General features: G+C 47.1%; 1 protein-coding gene across 1 annotated transcript in view; it reads right to left on the bottom strand.

Moving 5' to 3' along the window:
• The window catches only part of RINT1 (RAD50 interactor 1), an 80083-nt gene that overhangs the window by 3069 nt on the left and 50138 nt on the right, over positions 1–26876 (bottom strand). The window contains exon 13 of the mRNA XM_082252754.1: positions 17831–17949. Coding sequence (XP_082108880.1) covers positions 17831–17949 — 119 coding nt within the window. The remainder of the gene's footprint in view (positions 1–17830; positions 17950–26876) is intronic.

The following is a 26876-nucleotide window of genomic DNA, read 5'->3' as shown; positions in this document are numbered from 1 at the left end:
TATCTATCTATCTATCTATCTATCTATCTATCTATCTATCTATCTATCTATCTATCTATCTATCTATCTATCTATCTATCTATCTATCTATCTATCTATCTATCTATCTATCTATCTATCTATCTATCTATCTATCTATCTATCTATCTATCTATCTATCTATCTATCTATCTATCTATCTATCTATCTATCTATCTATCTATCTATCTATCTATCTATCTATCTATCTATCTATCTATCTATCTATCTATCTATCTATCTATCTATCTATCTATCTATCTATCTATCTATCTATCTATCTATCTATCTATCTATCTATCTATCTATCTATCTATCTATCTATCTATCTATCTATCTATCTATCTATCTATCTATCTATCTATCTATCTATCTATCTATCTATCTATCTATCTATCTATCTATCTATCTATCTATCTATCTATCTATCTATCTATCTATCTATCTATCTATCTATCTATCTATCTATCTATCTATCTATCTATCTATCTATCTATCTATCTATCTATCTATCTATCTATCTATCTATCTATCTATCTATCTATCTATCTATCTATCTATCTATCTATCTATCTATCTATCTATCTATCTATCTATCTATCTATCTATCTATCTATCTATCTATCTATCTATCTATCTATCTATCTATCTATCTATCTATCTATCTATCTATCTATCTATCTATCTATCTATCTATCTATCTATCTATCTATCTATCTATCTATCTATCTATCTATCTATCTATCTATCTATCTATCTATCTATCTATCTATCTATCTATCTATCTATCTATCTATCTATCTATCTATCTATCTATCTATCTATCTATCTATCTATCTATCTATCTATCTATCTATCTATCTATCTATCTACTTCGTTTGTCTCCAAGGGAATACAGCATCTCTCCACCAGAGTTCCTAGCTTTGTTCCCATTCACCTTGGAGTCCCATTCTTCCTGTACAGTAGGAAGGTCAGCAATGGCAGCCTACATTCCAAGGCTCAACTTATTTGATGACATTGATTGGCATCACAAAGATAAAATACATGCATTAGAAATAAACTGAAAACTGGTAATACTTAATAAAATTGGAGGTCACCAGTTAATTCACTGCATGCATGACATGTTGGAACATGGCATTAATCATCTATTTGCTACGATCTTCTGCTTTTTCTTTATATTTCTCTTACATCAGTTTTTGACACAAGGTAGGAAAAGAGTATTAGACCTCTTGCACAGGGGAGTAAAAAAGTATTTTTTTTTTACTGATTTGAAATGAGATTCATAGTTGTTAATGGAACAATATACATGGCTGCACAAAGATCAGCAATACTGCAATGAGTACACAGCCGTAAAACAAAAATAGGATTTTTGTACTTACCGTAAAATCCATTTGTCTGAGTTCATTGATGGACACAGCTCTCCATTATTCAGAACCACAGGGTTATAATGCCCCCTACAGGAGTAGGACACTAGGCAAAAAAAAGAGTTGGCCTGTTAGCAGACCTAGCTGGTATGCATCGCCCTCTCTGCTATAGGCCTTCAGTTTAGTAACAGGCAGTGTCAGGCGTATTAAAACTCCATAGAGGGGTGGGTGCTCATCAATGAACTGACCGAATTGGCCTTTATTGTAAGTACAAAAATCCTATTTTCTCTTTCGTTCATTGACGGACATAGCTCTCCATTATTCAGAACCATAGGGACGTCCCCAAGCAGTGCCAAAAATGAGGGGTGGGGCAACAAAAAAAATCCCAAGCCTAAACACAATAGCCAACCAGGTAAATAGGAGCTCAACAAAAAAACTGGACCCCGACCTGAACAATACACCCCCATAGGAGGGAACAGGCCCTCTAAACAGCAGGCTGCAAAACCTTGCAGCCAAAGGTAGCATCCGCTTATGCCAAAACATCCACCTTTAGTGAAAGTGTGCACTGATGACCAAGCAGCCGCCTTGCAAACCTGCGCCACTGACGCTTGATGACGAAAGGCACAAGAAGCACTAAGCGCCTGAGTAGACTTGATAAAATAGGCCTGAGTCACAGTCTGATCCATCTGGAAATGGTCACAGAAGAAGCAGACAGCCCTTTTCGTGGCCCGTTCGTGATCACAAACAGTAAGTCTGACCTCCGAAAAGATTTAGTGGCTGCCAAATACACCCAAATCGCCCAAACCACATCCAGGGCTTGCAAAGCAAATTCCTTAGGATGTTTGGGAAGGCAACACAATGTCTTCATTCAAATGGAAAATCAGAGAAACTACCCTAGGAAGGAACGATGGCCATGGGCGAAAAAAATTGACTTTTGTAAGATCTTACCGTAAAATCCTTTTCTCTTAAGCTCATTGACAGACGTAGTCCTCCTTGATTAATATCAACTCGGGTTATACTGCCCTCTACAGGAGTAGGACTAGACAGGAAAGAAAAAGTTCTGGCCACACTTTAGGGGCAGTCCCAGAGGGTATATCCTCTCACTTCCTGCTACAGGATATCAGTTATGTCACAAAGCAGTGTCAGAGAATTTAACCCAACCCAACTCAAAAACAGAGGGGCGGGTACTACGTCTGTCAATGAGCTTAAGAGAAAAGGATTTTACGGTAAGATCTTACAAAAATCCAGTTTTCTCTGTTGTTCATTGACAGACGTAGTCCTCCTTGATTAATATCAACTCGGGACGTCCCAAAGCAGTACCACAAATGAGGGGTGAGAAAATGGAAATCAAAATCCAATCTAGAAGGCCCAACCGGTGCAAACTAGAAGTTTTAAAGGCTCATCAATCAAAAGATGAGACTCAACTGAAATTCCAACGGAAAAAAACCCTTGAGGTAGACCACCGGTCTCCTCAAATTGCGGCCTGCAAAACCTTGCGGCCAAAAGAGGCATCTGATGATGCCATCACATCAACTTTATAAAATTTTGTAAAGGTATGCACCGACGACCAGGTAGCCGCCTTGCAAACCTGGACCACTGACGCCTGATGGCGGTAGGCCCAGGAAGTACTGCGCGCTCGAGTGGAGTGCGCCTTAACAGAGAACGGAGGATTCCGACCCTTAATAGAATAAGCCTGTACCACCGTCTGTCTAATCCATTTGGAGATAGTCGCGGCAGATGCAGGCAACCCCTTTCTGGGGCCATCCGTGATCACAAAAAGTGAATCCGTTTTACGGAACGATTCCGTAGTCTTCAGGTATACCCTGATTGCCCGAACTACATCCAAGGAATGCAACGCACATTCCCAAGGATGATTGGGCTTAGGACACAAGGAAGGTAGCACAATATCTTCATTCAGATGAAAATCTGAAACCACCTTAGGAAGAAAGGATGGCTTCGGATGAAGAACTACCTTATCCCTATGAACCACTAGATATGGGGAATGGCATGATAATGCAGCCAGTTCTGACACCCTGCGTGCAGAAGCGATAGCCACCAAGAAGGCCACCTTCTGGGATAATGTAAGCAAGGGAATCTCCCTGATATTATCAAAGGGAGGTTTCTGCAGAACCGACAAAACCAAATTAAGATCCCAGGGCGGTAAGGGCGCGCGTACTGGCGGAGCCAAGTGCCGCAACCCCTGGATGAAATTCCGCACCAAGGAATGAGTAGCCAGCGGCTTCTGAAAGAAGATTGCTAACGCTGAAACCTGACCCTTGATGGTGCTCAAGGATAATTTCTGCTCAACCCCCTTTTGCAGAAAAACCAAAATTCGGGTCACCAAATAGGCACGTGGAGGAAATCCCAAAGATTCACACCACGCAATATAAGTCTTCCATGTGCGATAATAGACTTGCTGGAAGTCGCTTTCCTTGCTTTAATTAGAGTAGGAATAACTGAAGCTGACAATCCTCTGTCCTTCAGTACCTGGGTCTCAATGGCCAGGCCGTTAAAACCAGCGACTGTAAAGCACGATGGAAGATCGGACCTTGAGACCGCAGATCCTCCCTGAGAGGGAGTCTCCAAGGAGCGTCCGCGACTAGCCTGCCCAAGACGGCGTATCCGGCTTGACGAGGCCAGCCCGGAATTTCCAGGATAACTATAATAGCTGATACTGCCCCTACGGGGCGCTCAGCGCATCTGCTGCGTCCAATAGAGGATCGCGGGCGCGAGCCCTGTTGAGCCGACATGCCAACAGATCCATATCCGGGGTGCCCCAATGAAGGGACAGCTGGTGAAATACCTCTGGATGAAGAGACTATTCCTCTTGATCCAGAATCTGACGGCTGAGATAATCTGCCTGTCCAGCCCCGGGATGAATATCGCTGAGAGAGCTGGAACAACTGTTCCGCCCAATAAAGAATGTTGGCCACTTCTATGGCCGCCAGGGCACTCTTGGTGCCCCTTGGTGATTGACATAAGTCATGACCCTGGCATAGTCCGATTGGATCCAAACCGGGCTGCCCTGGAGCTGCTCGGTCCAGTAAATCGGACAAAGTCTGATCGCTCTCAGTTCCAACACATTTATCGGTAACCTGGAATTTATCCGAAGAAATTACTTCCCCTGGCTGAGCATCGGAGACCAAAGCCACCAGACCAGAGCCTTCCTGGTCCGCTCGCTCAATCGGATCCGATTGTCCAGGGAATTGGGATTCCGATTCCATTTGAGAAGAATCTCCTCTTGGAGAATTCGGGTATGAGACTGGGCAAACGGTACTGCCTCTAAGGAGGCGACCATCAGTCCCAGCCAGTTGACGGACAGCAACATCCGAATCATTGACTGAATCTTCTGGAGTTTCTCCGCATGGAGAAACACTCTTGCCAAGGATGTATCCAAAATTAGGCCCAGATAGTTCAGTGTCCTGGTGGGAACCAGCCTGTGAAGATGGGGATATGAATATAGGCATCCTAAATGTCTATGGACGCCAGGAGATCCCCCTGATGCAGGGAGGCCACCACTGTTCGGATGGACTCCATCTCTCCCAAGACCAGAATTGGACGCACCTGGCCCTTTTTCCTGGGCATTGTGAACAGGTTCGACTAGAACCCCTGAAACTGTCCAAGGAATGGGAACTACCACTCCCTGTTGCATCAAGCTGTCCCCCGCAAAGCTTTTTAAGTGACCCGGGGATGTCGAATATTGGAAGGGAAGAATCGCACCGGTGGAAGTGATCGAAACTCGATCTTGTATCCCGACCGTATGACCTCGCGAACCCCTTTATCCGGGATTCTGGAAAGCCATGGATCCGGAAACTGGTGAAGACGTCCCCCCACCCTGGAGATGGGTGGGGGCCCATTCTGTCAATCCAACGGGATAACAGTGGCTTTATTTAGTCTGGAAATCGGTGAGTCCACTATTGGTGGTACTGTCCATCTTATAATGAGGGATACCTCAAACTGATAGCACCTAGCAATGCATTTGGAAATAGCAGGGGTTAGTTTTCAGACGACCCCATTTGGGCAAGGTAAACCCTTCGCCATTTAGGTAGGCTTGCTAGTACCAAAAAAGGAATATCAGTCTCAGCTACCTCTGCCGGTGTAATCTCAAGATTTAAGGTTTCCCGGACAGACACAACTAGTGCCTCCACCAACGCTTCTTGTGCTATGGCGGAGGCAGAAGCGTCCTCCTCAATGTCTGAGGAGACCGTACCTGAGACAACAATCCCAGAAAAGGGGCTGCAATGACCAGCTCAGAATCAGTATCTGAAGTATCAGATGAAATAGGGGTAGGCGGGGGTCGCTTTTCTTGACCCCAATCCCTGACAGGCTACCTCCACCCGGGATACCAAAGACTCCAAACTGCTGATAATGCATCATCACAAGTGGGGTACTGGAGGGTCCTGCGGCCACCTCGAGGGGATCAGGTGGTGATACATTTGTGGCAGGGTTCATGATTAACAAGACACTTGCCAGCAAACAAAAAATTAATTGCAAGAAAAAACATTTTTTTTTTTTTTTTTTTACTTAGTCCCCCAGCGCAATAGCGCCCCTCAGTGTACCTGCTTGGACCCCTGAGAGAGAGAGAGAGAGAGAGAGAGAGAGAGAGAGAGAGAGAGAGAGAGAGAGAGACCCCAAGGCTCACCTGATGCACAGAAGTTTCTTATCAACCTGCTTCCAGCACTGTCTGTTACAGACAGGAAGTCTTTGGCTTGCTTTCCCAGGCCAAGGAGGCGGCTCCGCCCCTTTACACGCCTTCCGGTGCCTCCCAATTACTCCTCGAGGTGTTTGGTCACCTCAAACATGGCCGCCCCCATGCTGGAGACACGAGGCTACGCCAATATGGCGGCCTCGTGCGATCTGCAGGAAAATGGCGGCGGCCTGTGGAGGATAGCGGCGGCTTGAGCAAAGTAGCAGCGGCCTGCGGGAGTGTGCGCTCGGCCTGTGCGGCCTGCGGGAGTGTGCGCTCGGCCGGTGCGGCCTGCGGGAGTGTGCGCTCGGCCGGTGCGGCCTGCGGGAGTGTGCGCTCGGCCGGTGCGGCCTGAGGGAGTGTGCGCTCGGCCGGTGCGGCCTGCGGGAGTGTGCGCTCGGCCGGTGCGGCCTGCGGGAGTGTGCGCTCGGCCGGTGCGGCCTGCGGGAGTGTGCGCTCGGCCGGTGCGGCCTGCGGGAGTGTGCGCTCGGCCGGTGCGGCCTGCGGGAGGTAGTCCTCGGCCTGTGCGGCCTGCGGAGGTGACCGGCTTTTTGGAAGGAAGGATGGCGACCTGCGGATGCGGTAATCCAGGCATAGGCATCGGCCTGTATACACATTATGTCAGGTAGGATACCTCTATACCTTAATAGTAATGCCTTTTAGCAGTCTGCCACTGACTTCAGTCATCTCCCTTATAGTGTCATATAGTGACTATAGATAGTCAGCTCCCAAACCAAGCTCTTAAGAGGGGGATCAATGACACCTGCTAGGATCACGTCCATCCATCCCAGAGAGGGGCCCGCGTCCACCAACAAACCCGACAGGGGGAGAGGGGGAACATTTTACTTACCATACCGGAACCAGGCGGGCGCCAACTCCTGACAGAACCCCTCTCCACGGGGGTGGGGGGGCTGTCGACCAATACGGACGCCGTGACTCAGTTTGCAACCGGTCATTGGCGTCCAGGCTAGACGTTTAACTCGCAGGGTCAGTCCCCGTCCAGTGGGACTATGTCGCGGCTGACCCAGCGCGGAGCTATGGCCTGCACGCGCTCGTAGGCTGAACTGGGGTGACCACTGGATCTCAACATCCAGCCCGTCGCCCAGTTTCAGCGTACTTGCTTGAAGATCTCACAGGAACACTGGAGAAGAAAAGCTGCCTAAAAAAGTATTTCTAAAAAATCTTGCCAGGACCAAAGATCCCAGCAAGGAACTTAGGTCCTTACTCCTAACTAGACAGAAAAAAACTGATATCCTGTAGCAGGAAGTAAGAGGATATACCCTCTGGGACTGCCCCTAAGGTGTGGCCAGAACGTTTTCTTTCCTGTCTAGTCCTAGTGGACCACCAGGTAGGGGGTACAACAAGATAACGCTGCCAGCTCCGACACCCTGCGAGCAGAGGTGATAAACAAGGCCACCTTCTGGGGCAGCTTAAGCAGGGAAATCTCCTGAATATTTTCAAAGGGAGGCTTCCAGAGAACTGAAAACACCAAATTCAGATCCCAAGGTGGTAGAGAAGACCCCACAGGTGGAGTCAAATGTTGAACCCCTTGAATAAAAAGTTACGCACCAGGGAGTGCGTGTCTAGGGGGTCACGTAAAGAAGACCGCCAAGGCCCACACCTGGCCTTTGATGGTACTGATGTCCAATTTCTGCTCAACACCATGTTGAAGAAAGGTCAAAATCCAAGCCACCGAAAAAGAAAGGGTGAACACCAATCGACTCACACCACGAAATGTACGCTTTCCACGTACCATGGTAGAGCTTCCTAGATTTAGACTTCCTAGCCTTCAGCAGTGTCGGAGTCACCGACCCAGCCAAACCTCTATCCTTCAGCACCTGGCTTTCAACAGCCAGGCCGCCAAAGCCAGTGACTGTAAAGCAGGATGGAAGATTGGCCCTTGGAACAGTAGATCCTCCCTGAGAGGCAGTCTCCAAGGGACGTCAGTGACCAATCGCACCAGGTCAGCGTACCAAGGCCGCAAGGCAAGTCTGGGGCCACCAGAATGACTGGAATCCCTTTGGTCTTGATCCAGCGCAAAAGCCATGGTAGAAGCTTGAGAGGAGGAAAGGCATAGCTTAGACAATACTGCCCCCACAGGGCCACCAGAGTGTCTGCGGCGTCTACCAGAGGATCCCGTGACCTTGCCACAAACCTCGGAGATGCCCCACTAAAGACATATCTGATGAAACACGTCCGGATGAAGGGACCACTCCCCTTGGTCCAAGGCCTGCCGACTGAGATAGTCCGCCTGCCAGTTTTCCACTTCTGGAATGCGTACAGCAGAGAGGGCCGGAAGAAAGCATTCTGCCCACCAGAGGATGCCTGGGTACTTCCAGGGCTGTCAACACACTCTTTGTTTCGCCCTGGCGATTGACATAGGCCACCGCCGTGGCACTGTCTGACTGGATCCGTACCGGGGTCTCCCAGAGTCGATCTGTCCAGTGATCCAGGCACAGCCTGATCGCCTGAAGTTCCAAAACATTGATCAGTAGTCTGGACTCTTTTCAGCGTCCAAAAACCCTGAGCGGAGCTCAGTTTCAGGACACCCGGACACACTGGCATCTGTGGTGACCACTCTCCAATGCAGGGGGGGGGGGAGAATTTGCCTTGCCGAAGAGCAGGAGAGCAAATCCACCAGACCAGGGACCCCCTAGTTTCCCAGCTCAGCCAAATTTGATTGTCCAGAGACCTCGGACACTTGTCCCATTTTACCAGGATCTTCCTTTGAAGGGACCCCATAATGTGTAGCACCCTCCTAGGTAGGTGCTAGAGAGAGTATAGTTTTGGATCTTTTCTACTTACCAGAAAGATTGCCAGGTAAATCTATATTGTTTTAGTGCCTACCAGAGAACAGGATCTGCTAGTGAGGTCTGCTCATGGTGTTGAGGTGCAGCTCAGTTTGTCTGAAGTGTTTCACACTGGTCCAATAGGGAGACATCTTGGACAGTAGGAGGAGACCTGACAAATGAGTAAACAGGCATTTAGTACAGCCCTGGTGATTGGCAGAGGAAAGTGCCTAGGTGCATGCTGGGATACTGTATAAATGCCAATGGCATATGTGCTCATGTCCTTTCGACTGGAAAGCGGGGTCCTCTGTGGAAGTTGCCATGCGGCCTTGCCATGAGATCCTGCAGAGCTGATTAGAAGAGGGAAAGGATCTGATTCTGCATATAGTGAGTACAGATCTGTGTCATGGGGCCTGTCCTAAGAGGGCCATCCCTTCAGCCAGAAGAGTCAGTGGACGGGTGTCAGTCAAGGGGATGCTAAAGAGTGTCCTGAAGATAATTTAGTTGCATCAAGTGCTGGAGAGAGCAAGAAGACTTAACCCCTTCCATACAAGTGGCAGTATGGTTAAAGCAGTGTGACTGCTTCAACAAGTAACCTGGTGAGGCCAAGTGAGAGTTGTCCTTATCAAATTTAAATAGTTCAAGTTGGAGTATATCACTAGTCCCTTCTCCTATCCAAGTTCCACAATTAATACCAAAAACCAAAACCCCTGTACGGTTTATTGATTAACGAGCAACTACAAGTAAGGATGGGTGTGTGAACTGTCCCTAAGTGACTGTCTGCAGGTAATCAGAGGAGACCCGATAAGTCATAATACAGCAAGCCCTACGGTGGCAGTGCTACATCTGGATTTGTGCAAATGGAACTGCCTCTAAGGTAGATACCTTCAGGCCCAGCACCTGCATGCAAGTCCGGAGGGAGGACCACCTGCTGGACAGCAGTAGCCGAATCGTAGCATGCAACTTCTGGAATTTGTCCAGAGGAAGGAACATTCTGGCTAGAGCGGAATTCAGAATCAGACCCTGATAATCCAATTTTCTGGATGGAATCAGAGCAACTTCCAGTAGAAGCAAACCAAACTCTTTCAGGGTCTGTATAGTGATCTCTATGTTGTCCATCAGGGCAGCAGAGGACTCCGCTCGCAAGAGCAGGTCATCCAGCAAGCCCAGTACCGCAATCCCCCGCTGACGTAGCAATGCCAGAACCGGCGCCAACACTTTTGTGAAGACCCAAGGAACAGAGGCGACACCAAAGGGTAACACCACGAACTGATAATACTCCTCTCCCACAGCAAAACGGAGGGGGCGCTGGTGTCAGCCACATATTGGAATGTTCTGGTTAAGCATCCTGGTTGTTGATAGAAGCAAGAAAGTCCCCCTGAGGAACAGATGCCACCACTGTGCGAATTACCTCCATTCTAAACTTCTGTACCTAGGGCCTTGAGATCCAAATCGGACGTACTTCGCCCTACTTCTTTGGGGCCGTAAACAGGTTTGAATAAAAACCCTGAAACCGTTTCGATACGGGAATCGGGATAATCGCACTCCAAAGAGAGCTTGCAATTTGTCTGGGGACAGACGCACATGGGAAGAGAAGAATATTTCTGGAGGGCAAGAACTAAACTCTATCTTGTAACCAGACAGTATCACTTTGTGGACCCATTTGTCTTTTTCCAAGGAGGTCCACGGGCACCGAAACCAGCGAAGACGTCTCCCCACCCCAGGTACGGGTGAGGGCATATCTTCATGCTAAAGGAGCCTTGTCTGCAGGTCTGAAGAATCCCGCTGCCAGACCAGGGCCACTTGGAAACTCCGGAGTAGGACTTAAAAGGTTTTGAACCCTTGTCAGTGGACCCTGAGGGATGAAAAAACTTTTTGTGGGCCAAGAAAGACGGGCCATGTCTGCGACGAGGTTCTTTCCCCTTCCCAGACTGTGGAAGAAAGGTACTCTTTCCCCTGTGAGACTCTTAATGATGTCATCCAGGGTAGCCCCAAACAGATAAATGCCTTGAAAGGGTAAATCTGTCAGAGCTTTTTTTAGAAGTCTGATCCGCAGATCAACACTTAAGCCACAATGCACGCCTAAGCACCACTGCCGAAACAGATAGCTTAAAAATCAGGGGAGCCGCATCCAAAGAGGCATTGCAGACAAACTGCAGCTCCTGGACTAACTGGTCCGCCAACTCAGCAAGGGCAGATGAATCGGCTCACCCTCTAGGTCAGCCTTTTTCAACCAGGGTGCCCAGGCACCCTGGTGTGCCTTGAGGCTTCTTCAGGGGTGCCTTGGCAAAATGCCTTAGAATTGATCAAAAATGACATATATAGAAACCATCTGGTGAATGAAGCCTGCCTTTTAGTTACACAAAGCCACAAGTTTCCTTGGGCACCATTACGACTTTCTAGACACTGGCATCCTAACAACCAATTATGTCATTAGTTGATAAGGAGGATGTCAGTCGCCTCCACAGCATCCTTGTTTGACCCTTCTCTGCCTTTCTCCCTCAGCACTGGGGTCACATTAGCCTACTGATGGAGAGAAATTGAGGGAGAAGAGAAACACTGGAATACTAGTCAGTACAAGTGTGCAAAAGTGTATTTGCTTTGGAAGAATAAATCACCTCTAACATTGGGTGTCCTACTTGTATTGATGTTGCTGCATCATGTAAAACTATTAGAATAGTTTTTTACATTTTAGAATAGGGTGCCTCGAGATTATCCATCATTTTAAAGGGTGTCTTGAGATTGTCTAACTTTAAAGGGTGCCTTGAGATTGTCTATAACTTTAAAGGGTGCCTTGAGATTGTCTATAACTTTAATGGGTGCCTTGACTGACAAAAGGTTGTAAAACACTGCTCTAGGTCACGGCGCAAACATTTAGCCCATTTAGTTTGTGTTTGCAACACCAGGGCAATGGCCAGGACTGGTCTAAGTGCAGAGCCAGCAAAAGTGAACATATTTCAGGCCAGAGACTCCACCTTCCTGTCAGCCAGATATTTAAAAGCTGGAGATTCCTCTACCGGAATCATGGCTGCCTTGTTCAGGAGTGACTCCTCAAAGGGGTACCTTACAGCAAAGCGTTTAGGAACTGTAAAGGGGCGTTTTGGACGCTCCATGTCCGATGTCCACCGGTCACTCGCGATTGTCCGTTACAGAGGGGAAACAGGCAGGCGGCTAATGTAAACAAAGCCGCCTGTCATTCTCCCCTGTGTAAGTGCAGAGATCATACGGTCCTGCAATGTAGGATCGTATATCTCTGTAGTTACACAAACAGCCACGCCCCTTGACAGTTAGAAGCACGCCCCTAGAGACACACTTGACCCCTCCTTCTCCAATAAAGTTAACCACTTCCCTGCCAGTGTCATTTTTATAGTAACAGTACATATGTATAGCACGGATTACTGTAGTAATGTCTGGTACCCCCAAAAGTGTCAAAAATGTCAGTCAGGGGTCCGATCTGTCCACCGCAATGTCGCAGTTCCGCAAAAAAAAAAAAAAAAAAAAAATCACAGATCGCCGCCATTACTCGTTAAAAAAAAAAAAAAAAAAAAAAAAAACAATAAAAATGACAAAAATCTTTCCCTTAGTTAGTAAACGCAATAACTTTTGTGCAAACCAATCAAAATACGCTTATTGCGATTTTTTTTACCAAACATATGTAGCAGAAAACAAATTGGCCTAAAATGTTAAAAAATTTAGATTTTTACATTTTTTTGGGAAATTTCATATAAAAAATTCATGTGACAAATATTGTTATTTTTGCAAAATTGTCGCTCTTTTTTCTTTATAGCGTATGATAAAAAAAAAAAAAGGCACAGGTGATCAAATTTGTGGAAGAAAAAGGACGTCAATTTCATTTGGGTACAGCGTCGCACGACCGCGCAATTGTCCGTTAAAGTCACGCAGTGCCGAATCGCAAAATAGGGCCTGGTCAGAAAGGGGGTAAAATCTTCAGGGGCTTAAGTGGTTAAAGTTTCCCGCACAGATGTAATCAGTGTGTCAACTAGCGCCTTCTCGTGCACAGCTACAGGTGTGGAGGAATCATCCTCACTATCTGATAAATCAGGGAGCGTGGCTACCAACCCTGCAGGGTGGGCCACATCCGCAGAGGCCGAATCAGATTCAGAATGTGAAAGATGAGGCAGGGGAAGCTTTTTGCTGGAACCAATAATATAATATATCTTAATCAGCGCAATATTGTGTTCCAAGTGCAAACAAATTATACTGTGAAAAAAAAAATGAAATTAAAATAAAATATCCTGTGAAAAAATAAAGTAAAAAAACCCAGATTGCTGCCCATATTCAATAAGTGTTTTCACTACACTCTAATAGATATAAATATAATATAAATACAGCGCAATCTCATCTCATCTGTGTATATCCAAAGATTGTTACACATGTAAATATTTCTAAAGTGTGAATCAATATTGATACATAGTGACTGAATCACATACACAAACTAAGAGTAAATAAAATTACAATGTGTCAGTTTGAAACGTGACTATGAACAAAACAAACCAAATGGAAGGAATCAGAGTCCTCCAGTGATATTCAATCAGTCCACAAACTGAACGAGTAATCCTGCCACCTTTGTGAAAAGTGATTAACTAACATGCTCGAAACTAATCCACCATGTCTCTAGATGTGTCAAGATCCCAATGTATCCTCATCGGTGCTTTAAGTGGGCCGGTATGCACTGGTACTCAGTACCGCCACTTCCAAATAAGGCTCTTGAGCATACCGCCACCTCTCCGTGCGCCTTAGCGTACCAGTACGCTCATTTTGGACATCTGCGCCCTCAATTGCCCCCCCAAGAATATTTCCCACTCCAGAGCCAGACCAGTCACCACCAGTGAGTCCCCCTGCTCCAGAGTCCCAGCCCAGGCCAGGGGGGGTGCTCTGTGGGGACCCTGATGTGGGGTGGGGGGGCAACAAAATTTATAGGCTATAATAGAGTACCGGCACCTCTTTTGGGCCACTTAAAGCACTGATCCTCATATATAACAGTTGACCATAGGGAACAAAAACAAAATATCTAGTGCTCTCTGTAAAAATGTTTATCTGGACACAGATCTAAAAAAAAAAACTCACTCACATAGTACAACACTAAGCCGAGCCAACTGTATTAGGCTCGTGATATCAATCCACTGGCTCACAGCCGTCAGATCGGTGATGGTTGTGGGTAAAATAAAAATGTCAGCTCCTGCCTCCAGATGCATTGCATCTTAAAAAAAAACATCTTCAGTGGGGTGTTGATAGTCACGTTTCAAACTGACACATTGTAATTTTACAGTTGTGCTCATAAGTTTACATACGTCGGCAGAATTTATGATTTCTTGACCATTTTTCAGAGACTATGAATGACAACACAAAAGGTTTTCTTTCACTCCTGGTTAGTTTTTGGCTGAAGCCATTTATTATCAATCAACTGTGTTTTACTCTTTTTAAATCATAAGGACAACAGAAACGACCCAAATTACGCTGATCAAAAGTTTACATACCCTGGTGATTTTGGCCTGATAACATGCACACAAGTTGACACAAAGGGGTTTGAATGGCTATTAAAAGGTAACCATGCTAATCTGTGATCTGTTTGCTTGTAACTAGTGTGTGTGTATAAAAGGTCAATGAATTTCTGGACTCCTTACAGACCTTTGCATCTTTCATCCAGTACTGCACTGATGTTTCTGGATTCTGAGTCATGGGGAAAGCAAAAGAACTGTCAAAGGATCTGCGGGAAAAGGTAGTTGAACTGTATAAAATAGGAAAGAGATATAAAAAGATATCCAAGGAATTGAGAATGCCAATCAGCAGTGTTCAAACTCGAATCCAGAAGTGGAAAATGAGGGGCTCTGTTGAAACCAAACAACGGTCAGGTAGACAAACTGAAATTTCAGACACAACTGCCAGTAAAATTGTTTGGGATGCAAAGAAAACACCACAAATAACTTCAGGTGAAATACAGGACTCTCTGAAAACCTGTGGTGTGGCTGTTTCAAGATGCACAATAAGGAGGCACTTAAAGAAAGATGGGCTGCACGGTCGAGTCACCAGAAGAAAGCTATCGCTTCACAAATGCCACAAAGTATCCCGCTTACAATACGCTAAACAGCACAGTGACAAGCCCCAAACCTTCTGGCACAAAGTCATTTGGAGTGATAAGACAAGATGAATGCAGTATGTTATCAAAAAAATACTGGAGGAAAATTTGCATTCATTAGCCCAGAAGCTGCGCATGGGACGTACTTGGACATTCCAACATGACAATGATCCGAAACACAAGGCCAAGTTGACCTCTCATTGGCCACAGCAGAATAAAGTGAAGGTTCTGGAGTGGCCATCTCAGTCTCCTGAACTCAATATCATTGAGCCATTCTGGGGAGATCTCAAACACGCAGTTCATGCAAGACAGCCCAAGAATTTCAGGAACTGGAGGCTTTTTGCCAGGAAGAATGAGCAGCTTTACCATCTGAGAAGATAAAGAGTCTCATCCACAAATACCACAACAGACTTCAAGTTGTCATTGATGTTAAAGGGGGCAATACACGGTATTAGGAACTGGGGTATGTACACTTTTGATCAGGGCCATTTGGGTAGTTTCTGTTGTCATTATGATTTAAAAAGAGTAAATACAGTTGATTGATAATAAATGGCTTCAGCCAAACACTAACCATGAGTGAAAGAAAAGTTTTTGTGTTATCATTCATATTCTCTGAAAAATGGCCAAGAAATCATAAATTCTGCCAGGTATGTAAACTTATGAGCACAACTGTATTTACTCTGAGTTTCTGTATTTGATTCAGTCACTATGATTCAATACTGATGCTTTTTGCTAGCCCGCCGCCCAAAGGCCACCTCCACCCAGGAAACAAAGGACTCAAGGACCACCGTCAGTGCATCAATGGGTGGTTGGCACCTGCAGCCAGCAAGAGGGGTTTAGGTGGGGAAACATGCTCCTAAGACACCATAAGTAAAAAGGGGGACCCACCACAAAAAAAATGTCTAGCACCACTATGGGACACCCCCTTTGCGCCGGTAGTACCACTGGGTCAAGGGAAAGGAAAACACAGGAGTCAACACCAGGGGAAAAGGAGGAGCTCCCACACCCAGAGGCACGCCGGATCAACCAAACATGGCCACCAAACTACACAAACATAACCGCTGGCCATTAGAAACACAAAGAAATGGCACCAGCTACGGCAAAAAGGCCACGAGGCTCCTAGGGACCCAGGAGGGATCCCTGGAGCCCTGACACCAACCACCATGGAGAGGGGGGATCCGGGCACAGAACCACCATTAGCATCCAGTGCGCCCCCCCCTCCCCAGCCCTGAAGCCCATCCGTCGGTGGCGCACCCCTCCGGTACAGTGCAGCACATCATCCCCTGCCACTTTCCAAGCCACTACGTTACCCCAGAGGGGGAAGGGGGAGGGGTACCAAGATGACCAACAGGAACCACTAAACAAAAAGGGGGGGTCTGAGGGGACCCCGCAGGTCCAGCTGTCCCCCATCCAGGGGGAAAGGGGGGGACAGCTACTCACCATACCAAGAACCAGGCACCACTCCAGACAGAACCTCCTCACTATGGAAATAGGGGGCTGTCGGCCAGGAGGAACGCTGCGACTCAGGCTGAGACTCGGTCATACGTGACCTCACAAGGCGTTTAACCACTTAAGCCCCGGAGGATTTTCCTGCTCAAAGACCAGGGCCTATTTTGCGATTAGGCACTGCGTGACTTTAACGGACAATTGCGTGGTCGTGCTACGCTGTACCCAGCTGTCCGGGTGGCTGGTCTCAGACGATCTTGGAGGTGAAGATGCTGGATGTGGAGGCCCTGGGCTGGTGTGGTTACACATAGCCTGCGGTTGTGAGGCTGGTTGGATGTACTGCCAAATTCTCTGAAACGCCTTTGGAGACGGCTCATGGGTAGAGAAATGAACATTCAGTTCACGGGCAACAGCTCTGGTGGACATTCCTGCAGTCAGCATGCCATCCCTAAAAACTTGCGACATCTGTGGGATTGTGCCATTTGTGATAAAACTGTACATTTTAGAGTAGCCTTTTATTGTGGCCAGCCTAAGGCACACCTGTGCAATAATCATGCAGTCTAATCAGCATTTTGATATGCCACACCCGTGAGGTGGATGGATTATCTCAGCAAAGGAGAAGTGCTCACTAACACAGATTTAGACATATTTGAGAATAATATTTGAGAAAAATAGGCCTTTTGCGTACATAGAAAAAGTCTTAGATCTTTAAGTTCAGCTCATTAAAAATAGGGCAAAAACAAAAGTGTTGCCTTTATAATTTTGTTCAGTGTAGATATCCAGCCCGTTGTGCCCAGTCTGGCAGTGGATTCTAAATCTCACAGGAAAAAAAAAACAGAAAATAAAAATAGCCATTTAAAAAGAAAAAAATTGCCAGGATCAGAGATCCTGGCAGAGAACTAGGTCCTTACTCCAGACTACGCAGAAAAAAAACTGAAGGCCTATAGCAGAGAGGGGGATGTATACCACCTCTGACTGACCATAGGCGTAGCCAAGTCTTTTTTCTGCCTAGTGTCCTACTCCTGTCAGGGGCAGTATAACCCTGTGGTTCTGAATAATGGAGAGCTGTGTCCCTCAATGAATGAAAGAGAAAGAAAATTGTACATTTGAAAGCAGTGAATTACTCAGATACGCGTGTTTACTCATCTATAAGCATGTTTACGGGAGTATAAATGGGTACAACACTGGCAATGAAGAAGAATTTTACTCGTCTCTACGCTTACCTACCTTTTCGCATCTATACTCAATATTACTCTGGTCTTTACACACAGTTTTATCACTCAGGGACTTTCTGTCAACAAGTTCCTGAGTAAATATCAGTAATCTATGACGCCCATTTGCAAGGGGCCTTAATGTACAGGCTTTTTGTCAAATTTAAGAGGGAAATGTATTTATTCTGTGGTTACTGTTTGAATGGCTTGATACTCACTGCTTAAAGTAATTCTCTGGCCTCTTGCAGTAGTGTGAAAATAAAGGAAAGAGATTCCGGAACATGTCAAACTGCAGTTGTGCTGCTCCTCCTTCGTTAAAATGATTTGCCAAAATAATCTGTAAAAAACCAAGATGGAAGCATTATCAACTTTGCCGGATATGTACATTCACTTACCCTTTCCTGTTCTCCCCTACCTCCTAGCACAATCATAACAGATCATACATACCTACAACCTCACTCTAAGATAATCACTGAGCAACCTGCCTAACACCACACAGCCTCTGCCCAAAATCTTCAAAGCAGAATTCACATGTGTGTTGGGGTTGTAAGCAAGAATGACCTATTATGTAAACAAAGTAGTGGTGGTGGTGAGGATGAAAAAGATAACTGCACTATAGGTGCAATTTATCTTAAAGATGGGTGTCCACAGGCTTCTAAAAAACATCCAACCCCATCTACTCTGACTGCAGCCATAGGAAGGTAAGGCACCAGCCATTCTCAGAAGCATATATACTTAGCCTCCATAACTACTTAAAGCGGAAATTTAGTCAGAAATGTAACCACTTCCCCTGTGTGGACGTAAAAGCAGATCTTGGCGGCTGTGCCCTCCTGCCGCCTTCTGGTGCTTCTCCAGGCTCTTCTGTGTGATCAGGAAGCCGTGGAATGGATCCAGGCAGCGGTTTACCATATAGCTCGCCGTGAACCAGATGGTCCCCAGCCATCTCTAGGACCCGCAGAGGCCAGAAGTGATGTCACTTACGGCTCTGGCAGATGTAAACACTGCTATTTTTTTTTTTACTGAAAAGCCTGAGATTGATTTTTTTTTTTTCTTTATCTCTGACTTTTCAGCATAGAGAAGAGATGTGGGGACTTATAGACCCCAGATCTCTCTATTGAAAGGACTTGTCTTGCCCTATTCCTATAACAAAGGATATTTACATTCCTTGTAATAATAAAAAAGTGAACAAAAAATTAAAATTGAACCCCTTTGCACCGGCTCCCGCCAACCCTTTCAGGGGTTTGACCTTCTGGGAGGTGGGGTGGGGGTTTTCTGACCGCCATAATTGGTTGTCATGGCAGTCACATGATCGGAAAACTCCTGATCATAAGAAGTGATTGGGAGCTTTTCGTGAGCCACCGGTCACTGTGGCAGGATCACGCAGGGCACGTGCTCTCGCACAGCTAATATGCGGTACAGCCGCCAAGAAGCTGCATATTTGCATGCGGTTGGCGCCTAGGGGTTAAAGGAAAAGTGTAAAAACTTGCTTGCACGCAGTTTGAGTGCATATGTAGGTCGTGCCCGCATATGTAAACAGCATTCAAACCACACACATGAGGTATCACTGCAATCATTAAGAGTGAGAGCAATATTTCTAGCGCTAGATCTCCTCTAAACCGGTAACCTGTAAAAAATTTGAAAGTGTCGCATATGAGAATTTTTAAGTACCGTAATTTGGCGCCATTCCATTTGCGCAATTTTAAAGCGTGACATGTTTGGTATCCATTTACTCAGCATAACATCATCCTTTATATTTTTATCACAAATTGGGTTATTGCGTTACAATTCAACAAAGTGCTGCCATTTTATTCCCTTTGGTCTCTGCTAAAAAAAAATAAATGTATATATTATATATATACACATACATACATACATATATATATATATATATATATATATATATATATATATACACACACACATACATACATATACACACACACATACGTATATAATGTTTGGGTGTTCTGAGCAATTTTCTAGTCCGATTCAGGTGCGAATTCAGACAAAAAATTGGATTTTTGACTTACCCTAAAATCCATTTCTCTGATGTTCATTGACGGACACAGCTCCTGCGCCTGATCTTCTTAACCATTGGGTTATACTGCTCCCTACAGGAGTAGGAGACTAGGCAGAAAAAAAGTCTGGCTACGCCTATGGGCAGTCCCAGGGGGTATACCCCTCTCGCTGCTATAGGTACTCCGTTTTGTTACAATCAGTGTCGGAAGAATTACAACTCCACAGAGGGGTGGGTGCAGTGTCCGTCAATGAACATCAGAGAAATGGATTTTACAGTAAGTCAAAAATCCCATATTCTCTTTCATTCATTGATGGACACAGCTCCTGATGTTCTTAACCATTGGGACATCCCAAAGCAATGTTAAACATGAGGGGTGGGAAAAGCGAAAAAGAAAATCCCAAGGCTAACTATAGCCAACCAGGTAAACAGAAGCTCAACCAAAACAACTGGCGCTCACTTGAAAAAAAAAAAAACAATACACCCTCAAAGAGGACCAGGTCCTCTAAACAGAAGCCTGCAAAACCTTGCGGCCAAAGGAAGCAGCCGCAGATGCCAACACATCCACTTTAGTGAACTTTGTAAAAAAGTGTTCACCGACCACCAGGTGGCTGCCTTGCAAACCTGTGTCACTGACTCCTGATCTCGGAAGGCCCAGGAGGCACTGAGCGCCCGAGCAGAGTGCGCCTTGACAGGGAAAAGAGGAACCTGACCCTTGATGGAATAGGCCTGAATCACTGCCTGTCTGATCCATCTGGAAATGGTCGCAGAGGAAGCGGACAACCCTTTCCGAGGCCCATCCTTAGGCACAAATATTGAGTCTGATTTCCTAAAAGACTCTGAAGCTGCCCGGTATACATTAATCGCCCGGACCACATCCAAGGCATGCAAAGCAATTTCCTTTGGATGTTTTGGCCTGGGAAACAGGGAAGACAACACAATGTCTTCATTCAAATGAAAATCAAGAGACAACCTGAGGAAGGAACAACGGACAGGGACGAAGAACCACCTTATTACTGTGAACCACCAAGTAAGGTGAACGACAGGGTAATGCTGCCAATTCCGGCACCCTGTGCGCAGAGGTGAAAGCCACCAAAAAGGCCACCTTCTGGAACAGCGTAAGCGGGGGAATCTCCCGAAGATTCTTAAAAGGAGGCTGCACTGGAGGGGTCAAGTGCCTAACTCCCTGAAGAAAAGTATGCACCAAGGAGTATATGGCCAATGGCCATTGAAAGAAGACTGCTAAGGCCAACACCTGACCCTTGATAGTACTCAAGTCAGTTTCTGCTCAACCCCCCCATTAGAGGGGGGTCAAGATTCAAGCCACCAAAAAAAAGAGCGAGGATGAACCCCAAGAGATTCACACAAAACGCAATGTACGTCTTCCACGTACGATGCTAGATCTTCCTAGAAGTAGATTTCCTAGCTTTTAACAGCATTGGAATCACCGACTCAGACAAACCTCTATCCATCAGCGCCTGGCATTCAACAGCCAAGCCCCTAAAGCCAGCGACTGTAAAGCAGGTTGGAAGATTGGTCCTTGGGACAGCAGATCCTCCCTTAGAGAGGAAGCTTCCAAGGAACGTCGGCGACCAGCCGCACCAGATCGGCGTACCAAGCCCGGCGAGGCCAGTCCGAGGCCACTAAGACAACCGGAATCCCTTCTGCCTCGATCCTGCGTAGAAGTCTTGGCAGAAGCTTGAGAGGCGGGAAGGTTTAAATCAGACGATACGAACCCACTGGGCCACCAGCGCATTCGTGGAGTCCCCCAGAGGATCCCGTGACTGAGCCACAAACCTCTGCACCTTTCTGTTGAGCTGGAGATCACCTTGGAGATGTACCAGCGGAGACACAACTGATGAAACACCTCCGGATGAAGGGACCACTCCCCCTTGGTCCAACGCCTGAAGACAATCTGTCCAATGTTCCAGGCGCAGTCTGATCGCTCGGAGTTCCAAGACATTGATCGGTAGTCTGGACTCTTCCAGTGTCCAGACCCCCCGAGCAGAAATTTTGTTGAGGTTGCCTCCCCAGCCAGACAGACTGGCATCTGTGATGCGACCACTGTCTGATACAGGGGAGGAAGGATTTGCCCAGCTGAAGCGCCGAACAAAGCCACCATATCAGGGACTATTAGTTCCCTGGCTCAGCTGAATCTGATTGTCCAGAGACTACAGATTCTTGTCCCATTTGGCCAGAATTTCCATTGCAGGGACCTGGAATGGAACTGTGCAAACTGAACCACCTCGAAGGTAGATACCATCAGGCCCAGCACTCGCAATCAAGTCAGGAGGGATTACAATCTGCTGGACAGCAGGAGACGAATTACAGCCTGCAGTTTCTGGAGTTTATCCAGAGGAAGGAGCACTCTGGCTAAGGCTGAGTCCAGAGTCAGACCCAGAAAGTCCAGCTTTGTGGATGGATTCAGAGCAGACTTCAGAAAATTCAGAATCCAGCCAAACACCCTCAAGCTCGTATGGTGATCTTCAGGTTTTCTACCAAAGCAGTAGGAGACTCTGCTCGCAGAAGGAGGTCATCCAAGTAGCCAAGTACCGTGATCCCCTATTGGCGTAACAATGCTAGCACCGGGCCAACAATTTCATGAAGACCCGAGGAGCAGAAGCGAGACCAAAGGGTAACGCCACAAACTGATAATGCTCCTCTCCCTCGGCAAAGTGGAGGAAGCGCTGGAGACCGACACATATTGGAATGTGAAGGTAAGCTTCCTTGATGTCGATGGAGGCAAGAAAAATCCCTCTAATGCAGGGAAGCCATCACCGTGCGAATAGACTCCATTCTGAACTTCTGCACCCGCACAAAACATTTCAGTGCCTTGAGGTCCAGAATTGGATGCACCTTGCCTTCCTTCCTGGGAACTGTAAACAGGTTTGAGTAAAAATCCCTAAAAACGTTCCGAAGTCGGAACCGGGACCATCACTCTTTAAAGTAAAAGGTCTTGCGCGGCCCCAAAAAGAGCCTGCAAGCGGACCGGGGACAAATCGCACATTGGAAGGGAGAACCTTACCGGAGGGTAAGAACGAAACTCGATCTTGAAGCCAGACCCGAATGACTTCGTGGACCCACCTGACTTATACCAGCGGAGTCCACGGGTCCGGGAACCAGCGAAGAGGTCCCCCCACCCTAGATACGGGTGAGGACGCACCTTCATGCTGAAGGGGCATTTTCCGCGGGTCTGGAGAAGCCCACTCTTGACTTGCCAGACTAAGTTCGCTTGGATCCTCCAGAGGAGGCCCCGAAGGGCTCCGATCCCTTGTCAGTCGACCCTAAGGGAGGAAAAAACTTCTTATGAGCGGAGAAGGAGGGCCCACGTCTACGACGAGGGTCCTTGCCCTTAGTAGCCTGCGGAAGAAAGGTACTCTTCCTCCCTGTGAGACCTTTAATGATGTCATCCATTGTAGCACCAAACAGGCGATCTCCTTGAAAGGGATAGTCAAGGCCTTTTTAGAAGTCTGGTTCGCAGCCCAGCATTTGAGCCAAAAGACACGCCGAAGGACCACTGCCAAAACAGAAAGCCGAGCCACTAGGGGAGCCGCATCCAAAGAGACATCGCAGATAAACTGCAGCCCCTGGACAAGCTCGTCCGCCAGCTCAGGGGGGAGCTACTCCCCCTCCAGGTAATGGTGCAAAAACCTAGCCCATTCAGTTAGAGTCTGCGACACCAGGGCAATCATGAATATTGGCCTCAGTGTCGAACCAGCCAGGGTGTACATATTGCGGGCCACAGCCTCCGCCTTCCTGTCAGCCTGGTCCTTAAAGGCCGGGGACTCTTAACCAGAATCATGGTTGCCTTGTTTAATCTGGAAATCGGAGGGTCCACCACCAGTGGAACAATCCACTTCTTAAGAAGGGACTCCTCATAGCGGTATCACCTAGCAAGGCCCCAAGGGGACGCTTTATCGTCCCCACTATTTACTGACAATTCTGTCAAAATAGGAGGGGAAAGGGAACCCCTTTTCCATTTTGGAGGGCTTGTCGATGAGGGGGGTGCCAAACAGGAAGGAGGGGAACCCAGGGGCCTGACTGTCCCATGGAGAGGCCCACGCCTACCCCAAAACCCTACAGGGGGAGAGGGGGGACAGTTACTTACCATACCAGGAACAAGGCGGGCACCGCTCCAGACAGGACCTCCTCTCCATCGAAATGGGGGGCTGTCGGCCAGGAGTAACGCTGCGATGTCGGCCGAGACCTGGTCGTATGCGACCTCATGAGTCAATTAACTCGCAGGCCAGCCTCCATCCGGTAGGGCTATGTCGCGGCTGACCTAGCGCGGAGCTGAGGTCTGCGTGCGCTCACTGGCCAGACTGGGGTGACCATTGGATCTATATTATCCAGCCCATTGCCCAGTCCGGCAGTTGATTGTAGATCTCACAGGTATAAATCCAGGAGAAAAAAATTCTAATCTAATCTAAAAAGAAAAAATTGCCAGGACCAGAGATCCCAGCAAGGAACTAGGTCCTTACTTCTGACTAGGCAGAAAAAAAATGGAGTACCTATAGCAGAGAGAGAGGGAGTATACCCCCTGGGACTGCCCATAGGCGTAGCTAGACTTCTTTTCTACCTAGTGTCCTACTCCTGTAGGGGGCAGTATAACGCAATGGTTAAGAAGATCAGGAGCTGTGTCCGTCAATGAACGAAAGAGAAAAATGGATTTTTGTAAAATCTTACCGTAAAATCCTTTTCTATTAGCTCATTGACAGACGTAGTCCTCGGTGATACAGCACCTTCGGGTTATGTTGCCTTCACAGGAGCAGGACTAGACAGGAAATTAAAATGCTCTGGCCACACCCTAGGGGCAGTCCCAGAGGGTATATCCTCTCTCTCTCTGCCTCAGCAAATCAGTTATGTCAAAAAGCAGGCTTTAGAGATTTTAACCCAACCCAACTCCAAAACAGAGGGGCGGGGACTACGTCTGTCAATGAGCTAAGAGAAAAGGATTTTACGGTAAGATTTTACAAAAATCCATTTTTCTCTATCGCTCATTGACAGACGTAGTCCTCGGTGATACAGCACCTTCGGGACGTCCCAGAGCAGTATCACAACTGAGGGGTGGGAAAATGGAAATCAAATCCCAATCTAGAAGGCCCAACCGGTGCCAACTAGAAGTTTACAATGCTCATCCTTAATGATGAGACTCAACAAAAAAGAAATTTTTCAAACAGAAAAAAACTCTCGAGGTAGACCACCGGTCTCCTCAAATTGCGGCCTGCAAAACCTTGCGGCCAAATGAGGCATCCGCCGATGCCGTCACATCAATTTTATAGAATTTTGTAAAGGTATGTACCGACGACCAGGTGGCCGCCTTACATACCTGGACCACTGACGCCTGATGGCGAAAGGCCCAGGAAGTACTGAGCGCTCGAGTGGAGTGCGCCCTAACAGGGAACGGAGGACTCTGACCCTTAATAGAATAAGCCTGTACCACCGTCTGTCTAATCCATTTGGCAATGGTCGCGGCAGATGCAGGCAAACCCTTTCTGGGGCCATCCGTGATCACAAAAAGTGAATCCGTCTTACGGAATGATTCCGTAGCTTTCAGGTATACTCTGATTGCCCGAACCACATCCAAGGAATGCAACGCATGTTCCCGATGATGCTTGGGCTGAGGACACAAGGAAGGTAGTACAATATCTTCATTCAGATGAAAATCTGAAACCACCTTAGGAAGAAAGGATGGCTTAGGATGAAGTACTACCTTATCCCTATGAATCACTAGGTATGGGGACTGGCATGATAATGCAGCCAGTTCTGACACCCTGCGAGCAGAAGTGATAGCCACCAAGAAGGCCACCTTCTGGGATAAAGTAAACAAGGGAATCTCCCTGATGTTTTCAAAGGGAGGTTTCTGTAGAACCGACAAAACTAAATTAAGATCCCAGGGCGGTAAGGGCGCGCGGACTGGTGGAGCCAGGTGCCGCACCCCCTGGATGAAATTCCGCACCAAGGACTTGGTAGCTAAAGTTTTCTGAAAGAAGATTGCTAATGCTGAAACTTGACTCTTGATGGTGCTCAAGGCTAGCTTCTGCTCAACCCCTTGTTGCAAAAAAGCCAATATTCGAGTCACCGAATAGGTACGTGGAGGAAATCCTAAAGATTCGCACCACGCAATATAAGTCTTCCATGTGTGATAATAGACCTTGCTGGAAGTCGCTTTCCTTGCTTTAATAAGGGTAGGAATGACCGAAGCTGACAAACCTCTGTCCTTCAGTACTTGGGTCTCAATGGCCAGGCCATTAAAACCAGCGACTGTAAAGCACGATGGTAAATTGGTCCTTGAGACCACAGACACTCCCTGAGACGAAGTTCCCACGGAACGTCTGCGACTAGCCTGTCCAAGTCGGCCAGGCCGGCTTGACGAGGCCAGCCTAGAATTTCTAGGACCACTGGTGCTGACTGGATCTGAACCAGGCGTCCCTAGAGCTATCTGGCCCCGACCATCCGAGAAAGTCTGGTCGTTTTCTGTTCCCACACATTTATCAGATACCTGATTGCTATCAGGAAGGGTGATCTTTTCTGGTTGAACCTCAGGGACCGAAGTCACCCACCTTGGCCTGTCTGGTCAACCAGATCCGATTCCTGTGGGGAATTGAGACTAATCTTAGGAAAAGGTAAAGGAAAAGATCTATTCAGGGAACGGTGACTACCGCTCCCTGTAGTACTTAAATGTTGGAAGGGAAGAATCGCACCGGTAGTAGTAGTTGATGCTCGATCTAATGTCCTGAATACCGGTGAAAACGTCCCCCCACCCTCAAACCGGGTGGGGGCGCACCTTCAGGCTGTGTACTCCTTTGCTTCGGGTTTGGCTGAGTTGGTCCTCTGTTTGTCCGACCAGCCTTTCTTGAACCCTCCTGGAGGAGTCTTGCCTTTCCCGCTTGTTCCAGCCGGGCGTGCGAACCCTTTATGGGCGGTAAAGAAAGGTCCTCGCTTGTTGCGAGGTCCCTTAGCTTTAGCAGCCTGTGGCAAAAAAGTGCTCTTGCCCCCAGTGGCATCCTTAATGATTTCATCTAGGGTGGCCCCAAATAGACGATTCCCCTGAAAGGGGAGATTCGTCAAGGTCTTTTTGGAACCTAGGTCAGCTGACCAGCATTTTAACCACAGCACACGTCTGAGGATTACCGCTGACATAGATGCATGCCCTAATAGGGGAGTAGTGTCCAAGGCTGCGTACAGATAAACTGTAGCCCTTGTATAATCTGTTCCATCAAATCAGATGTTTCCTGGGGAATATC

The sequence above is a fragment of the Pelophylax lessonae genome (genome assembly GCF_965119305.1).
Source record: "Pelophylax lessonae genome assembly, chromosome: 4".
Classification (NCBI taxonomy): domain Eukaryota; kingdom Metazoa; phylum Chordata; class Amphibia; order Anura; family Ranidae; genus Pelophylax; species Pelophylax lessonae.
Note: the sequence above shows the minus strand (reverse complement) of the source record. Positions and strands in the feature narration are given on the sequence as shown.